Source organism: Gekko japonicus, unplaced genomic scaffold, assembly GCF_001447785.1.
Source record: "Gekko japonicus isolate JY-2015 unplaced genomic scaffold, Gekko_japonicus_V1.1 scaffold637, whole genome shotgun sequence".
In the NCBI taxonomy this organism is placed as follows: domain Eukaryota; kingdom Metazoa; phylum Chordata; class Lepidosauria; order Squamata; family Gekkonidae; genus Gekko; species Gekko japonicus.
Window position 1 is genome coordinate 852,234 of NW_015172573.1, and position 6,427 is coordinate 858,660.

Consider the following 6,427-nt stretch of genomic DNA (forward strand, 5'->3'; position numbering starts at 1 on the left):
GCATAATCCTGTATTTCCTTTTGGAGAAGACAGTCACCAGAAATCATTAGGAGAATAATTTGATGGAGCTAATTTTGGTGAAAATGGGGGCTCCCGTTTCACTTCACCTAAATAAATGAGAGGAGATGTGACTGTTTGTAACACTGGCTTTCCCAACAAACAACTAAGAATCTCTTTTCTGTACTCTGCAGCACACACATAAAAGGGATTTCAAAAAATCGCCTTCAGTGTCTGCTTGGCTGGATTATGGCGGAAACAGCCAACAGGGTTTGAAAACAGCTTTAACATAACACCTCATCTCATGCCAGGACAGTAAGACTTGCACTTCATAAAGAGTGCAGAAGAACTGGTGGTGGAAGTCGGATGGTGCACCTTACATTCTCCCAGTAGCTCCTTCTGCAACACTAGTATCCATGGTGTCAGAGCAATAAATACCCTTAACGAGACCACAGCACACTGCAACAGACGGCCCAGCACTCCAATACTGCTGTATCGCTCCAGCCAGCGTTCAGAATAATTACAGAGTCGAAGACGCAAGGTCACCTGGGGAGACAGGCGCTTAGGAAAAAGACCAAGAATGTGACACTAAGCACTATCTCTGCAAGTTACCAAGCGATTTTTTCCCCAGTACAGCCCCTTGAACATAGCACCGGCAGGCAGTACACTGGATTGGCCTTAGAGGTTTCCTGCTTCATCTAAAGTATACCACCTCTATTTACAAAATCCCCAAGTCACATGGGCTTGTGTTTAAGCCTCTTCCCCGCTGCAATGTGACTTCATTTGGTGGGGGGTGAGGAGAGGAGAAGACGTTAGGCCTCTACTTACATAGGTGTGCAGATGGGCATCGCAACCCCCACTGGAGTCCTGCAGAAGCCTGTGAGAATTTGGATTAAGAGGGAGAAGAAGAAGGGGGGGGGGCGCTCTGCTAACAGTACAAATGATACCCTAGGATTCCAGGCGCAGGAAACCCATTTCACAACAGCGACAGAGTCCTAGACACGGCGTTACCTCTCTCCCTCTCCGTCCTTGCAAACCCCACAATCACCTGAATCAAAAGCAGGTATCACACGAGACCTCGGTTTCTTAAAGCAAAGCAGAGCTAGCAGGACTAGCTGGAATAGCTTGGGGGGGGGGGAGACGGACGGACTGGGCTACACCTTTTGGCAAAATTCTTTCCAGTGAAGCCACCTGGGCAGCCAGGAGCATCCAAGGACTTTTCTCTGCTTCTCTCCAAGGGTGGTTTCTCCAAGATGATGGTTTTCAGGGCCGAGGCAGCTGAAACTGATTTAATGGCACCAAAAGGCACACTGGGTCCCTCAAGTTTCAAACATCTGGTTCGTTTACGCAGGAAGCCTATGTTCTCCCGCCCCCCCACAGAACCCAAAGAGAACTCTGATTCCTCCAATACCACACAGAGACAGTTTTGAGTCCCAGTCGCCAAAGCAAGGTGATTTTGGATTTCAACCAGCTCAAAATCAAGGGTTTCAGAAGACCCCAAGTTCTGCAAAAAGAGGCATTTCAGTGGAGTGGACCCTGAATGCATGTTAACAAGGGAGTGGGGGAAAGGAGCCCCCTTTCCTGTAAAAGGGCTGCAGCTCCTCTCCCCACCTGGGAGTAACCAAACGTCTCTTTCCAGCCAGCTGGATGTAAGTAAGCATCTCACCGACTGTGCCAGCGGTACCGCTTGAAAGGTGGATTTTTACAATCGCTGGCCGCATATGCCACCCCCTCTCCAGCCCTTGTGTTCTTGAAACCTGAGGGATAAGAAGAACTTAAAATCACAAACCCAGATACCATAGTAGATAAAAAAAAAAAAAACCACAACAAAAAACGAAGAGCTCGGTTGACCTTATGGCGAAGATTTCATGGGACAGACTCCTGGTCAATTCGGGATTCAAAAATCTTCGGACACTGTCTCTTAAATCCACTGCTTGTGTGTCACATTCTTCCATAAAACAGTTTGGTGCCAGGCTTGCTGTCTTTTTTTAAATATATATTTCCCCCCCTCCCCGTCTTTGCAAGCCCAGTGGTTCAGCAAGTTGGAGGATAGGTTGGTCAACAGCTCTTAAAGCGCCATCATTCCGGACCGGCAGGAGAGGCCTAGCAGTTCTCTCAAAACCTTTCCGTGAGGCAAATGGTGACAACTCACCCCCACAAAATAGACACCCACCCCTCCCACGGGAAAACCCCACCCCCAAACACCAAAGTTTATCCACAACTGCAAGGGGCAGTTCATCCTCAACTTATTTACAGCGTCCAAAACTTGCCTGAAATGTCCGTGCCCCGCCTCAGCTCTTCCCCTTTTCACAGGGGGGTACGCCCAGTAGGCAAACACAAGCACAAGAGAATCCCCCCTCCCCCAAAAAAAAACAACAAAAAGACCACAGAGAATTCCATTGGCTTTCCGGCTTCTTCCAAATTCATCTCTCCGGGCCCACCCCTAAAGCAGCAGCTGCGAGTCGGACGATTTGCTTGGGCAACCTTGGCACATTCGTTTGTGTCTCAGCAGCCGATCTGTCCTGGAGAAGCTCTGAAAGGGAGGGAGGGAGGGAGAGGGAGAACTCAGGAATGGAAGTCAACAGACGCGAGGGCGGCCATGCAGTCCCACACAGGCCGACGTCACCACATTTAAGCATGGTCTGTTCTATTTAACAAAGGTTAGGCTTTACTAGAAGTCCTCAGTCGAAGAACTGACTGGTGAGCCCAAACCAATGTGTGAGATTCATCCCTCACCTTGGTTCCTGGCTACTGTTCTCCCGTTTGTTAGGTTATGACAATGTAGAGGCAGAAGCAACCGCAATCGGCCTAGCAACACTAGGCCCCACCCACCCATTCCTGCCACAGCCCCTTGGGTCCCTAGGAAGAAGAAGAAGAGATTGGGTTTATACCCCGCCCTTCACTCAAGTCTCAGAGCAGCTTACAAACTCCTTTCCCTTCCCCTCCCCACAACAGACACCCTGTGAGGTGGGTGGGGCTGAGAGAGCTCTGACACAGACTGCTCTTTTCAAGAACAGCTCTGACCAATGTTCCCTCTAAGCTGTGGAGTCTTGTTCTGAGCAAAAATTCTACTTTGTGAGCTACAGGCATTAAAGTTGTGAGCGAGCAATTTGGCTGCTGCATAAATTAGTTTGCTCTGGAGCCCTCCTTCCTGAGCTGAGACAAAAATGTTTGAGCCGGAGGCTAAAAAACTGTGAGCTAGCTCACACTAACTCAGCTTAGAGGGAACAGTGGCTCTGACAGAACTATGGCTTGCCCAAGGTCATCCAGCCAGGTGCAAGCGGAGGAGTGGGGAATCAAACCCAGTTCTCCCAGGTTACAGTCTGCGCACTTAACCACTACACCAAACTAGGAGTCGTTTTGCCCAGGTTTACCTTCCCCTTTACCTCCTCCTCTCTTCAGTTCTGTCTCCCCACCTATTGCTCCCTCAGGTTCTTGCCTTTCAGCCCGCTGCCTATTTTGCCTCACTTCCTTCAGATACCACCTCAGATACCACTTAACCCTTCCAAATCTGAAGATCAACAACAACTTTTCTTCAGAAACCAAACCCCGCTGATCAGCCCCTTCTTGTTTCACTTCACCATCTCCACTCCCCCTTTCCTCAGACCTCATCCTCACCTTCCTCTTCCTTCAAGTTCTTCTCTCATCCCACTGCCCATGCTGCGCCCCACCCTCTTCCCAGTCCGCAGACTACCCCAGGCGAAGCTTCGGACAGAGTGACAATTTCCCCTTCATCAAAGCAGCTTCACTGCAAGCTCTTCAGCTGCACGAGCAACTGAATGTTTAACGCTATCATCCCAGCTCAACCAATCACTGTCCTGGGCTTCACCACCCCAAAGGCACAATGTATATATTTAAAATACGTCAGGGACTGGCTGTAGGTCGTAACACACAACCATGGTTTGAAGTGAGTTTGCAAGCTGCAGTTTGTGTTAGGTTAACCATCACCTCTGCACCAGAAAACCCACTCTGCATTTATTTCTGTTGGAGGTTTTTTTAATTTTGTGTCGGTGTCTGTGTTTTACGTGCTTGCCTGGAAGTCACGGTTGACGTCTGGAGACCCCTACTGGTGGCTTGGGTGTTTTTCAGAGAGGTGGCTTGATCAGGCTGCCTCTGTGGCCCACCTCCCATTCCAAGGAGGCCTCCCATCCAAATAGGTGCCAGAGTCAGCCCTGCTTAGCTTCCGAGATCTGACGAGATCGGACTTGCCTGGGCCATCCAGGTCAGGGCTCTGCCTCTGCATTTAGGCGGCAATAAAAAGGCCCTCTACACGTCCTCCAGAGAGATCGATCTAATTCATGGCATCTACCCCACTTCCTACCTCAACTAGGACAAATGAAATACATATTTTTGTCTTAGCTCAGGAAGGATGGCTTCAGAGCAAATCAATTTATGCAGCAGCCAAATTGCTCACTCACAACCCATGTTCCCTCTAAGCTGTGGAGGCATGTAAGAAAAAAATTCTACTTTGTGAGCTACTGGCATTAAAGTTGGGAGTGAGCAACTTGGCTGCTGCATAAAATTAGTTTGCTCTGGAGCCATCCTTCCTGAGCTAAGACAAAAATGTGTGAGCCGGAGACTAAAAAACTGTGAGCTAGCTCGCACTAACTCATCTTAGAGGGAACACTGCTCACAACTTTAATGCCAGTAGCTCATCAAGTAGAAGTTTTTGCTCACAAGACTCCACACCTTAGAGGAAACATTGGTTATGAGTTGCTTTCTGCTGCTGAGCTGGAATCATGGAGGTATCTGCCCAGGGATCTCTGTTGCTGAGAAGCTAAGACACACTTAGAGCAGACACAGGTGCAATTGCTTCCCTCTATCATGAACTCAGGAGGCCTACAGGACAGACACATCCCAAAACACAGGTGAAACGAGGAGGCAAGAAGCATTACCTGCAGGCAGCGTTCGCACTGGTACGGCTTCTCCCCGCTGTGCACACGTTTGTGGCGCTCCAGGTGGTATTTCTGAATGAAGCGCATGTCACAAACATCACACTCAAAAGGCTTCTCACCTGGAAAACGTGTGAGAAAACCGACTCTTTCAGTGTCAACGAAGGAGCTTCAACTGTTTGTTCCCAACACCCCTAAGCTCCTGTGCTGTCTCCCTTTCCCAAAACAGCAAGATGCAACATATCCAAAAAACCCCCCTACAAAAGCCCCAATGATGCAAAGGGGAGCTGGGCAACAGCCACAGCCTCCTCTGCCATTCTCATCCGCGCCAGCAGCCTTGAGGAGAAGACGCTCCTGGTGGAGCGATGCTTTCTTGCAAACTCCAAGCCCACCTGAAACTGCAGCACGTAGGCGTTCAACTTCCTTCTCCCCACAGGATGGTGCTCTTTCTTTTCCCGGAAATGGGACCCACCAGAACCCACATTAGACCGGCGGGCGTGCTCTACAGCAGTCTTCTTCAGGGAAGACGCTGCTCAGTGCAAGAGGATACAGCTCCCATGAAAGAGGTTCCCGTCTCCCTTTTGTCTGCCTGAAGTGGCAGAGTTAAGTCGTTGACCTCTGCTCCATTACGCAGACATGAACCACAAGCAAAAGCAGGTACATTTGGAGGGGCGGGACAAAGAAGAGCAAGATGATGCTTACAAATAACAATTGCTCAAGATGAATCACTAAAGCAAGGCAAGCTGTAGGCTGTAAGAGAGGGCAATCATGCCCTTTGAGAGGGGCTGTGGCTCAGAGGTAGAGTATCTGCTTGGCATGCAGACGGCCCCAGGTTTAATCCCCAGCATCTCCAGGTAAAAGGATCAGGTGGTATGTAATGTGAAATACCTCTGTCTGAGACACTGGAGAAGCAGTGCCAGTCTGAGAAAACAGACAGTTCTCGCCTTGATGGACCAATGGTCTGATGCAGTATAAGGCAGCTTCATGTGCTCATCACCTAAGGGACTGGGATTTTTTTTAAAGCTCCCTAATATAATTATAGGAGCTGCGGTGGCTCAAGTGGTTAAGACGCTGAACTGCAGGCTGTGGAAGGTCAGTAGTTCAGCAGTTCGAGACCCAGGTGCCGCATGACGGAGTGAGCTCCCGTCTCTAGTTCCAGCTCCTGCCAACCTAGCAGTTCGAAAGCAAGAAATTGCAAGTAGATAAATAAGGACCACTTCGGTGGGAAGGTAACAGCGTTCCGTGCGCCTTGGTGTTTAGTCATGCCGGCCACATGACCACGGAAACATCTTTGGACAGCGCTGGCTCTTCGGCTTTGAAACGGAGATAAGCACCGCAACCCTAGAGTCGGATTCAACTGGCTTTCGAGCAAGGGAACCTTTAATCTCTCCCTTATTATAAAAGAGTAGTGGGTGCCAGAATTCTAAAATTGGCCCCTTTAGTGTTAGGCCGAAAAAACTGCCACTCGGAAGACACTGGCTGGGTTCATTGGCTGCTTTGTACAGTCCCGGCCAGCGTTCCAAGGTCATTTACATATG

The 6,427-nt window shown here is 49.5% G+C and overlaps 1 protein-coding gene across 3 annotated transcripts in view; it reads right to left on the reverse strand.

The window, feature by feature from the left end:
* Positions 1-2,313: 2,313 nt before the first annotated feature.
* Positions 2,314-6,427, reverse strand: part of ZNF740 (zinc finger protein 740) — a 19,933-nt gene continuing 15,819 nt past the window's right edge. For all 3 annotated transcript variants that reach the window (XM_015421376.1, XM_015421374.1, XM_015421375.1), the window contains exons 6-7: positions 4,893-5,011; positions 2,314-2,530 (exon numbers count right to left, since the gene is read on the reverse strand). In XM_015421376.1, the coding sequence (XP_015276862.1) occupies positions 2,441-2,530; positions 4,893-5,011 (209 nt within the window). In that variant the 3' untranslated portion in view covers positions 2,314-2,440. The remainder of the gene's footprint in view (positions 2,531-4,892; positions 5,012-6,427) is intronic.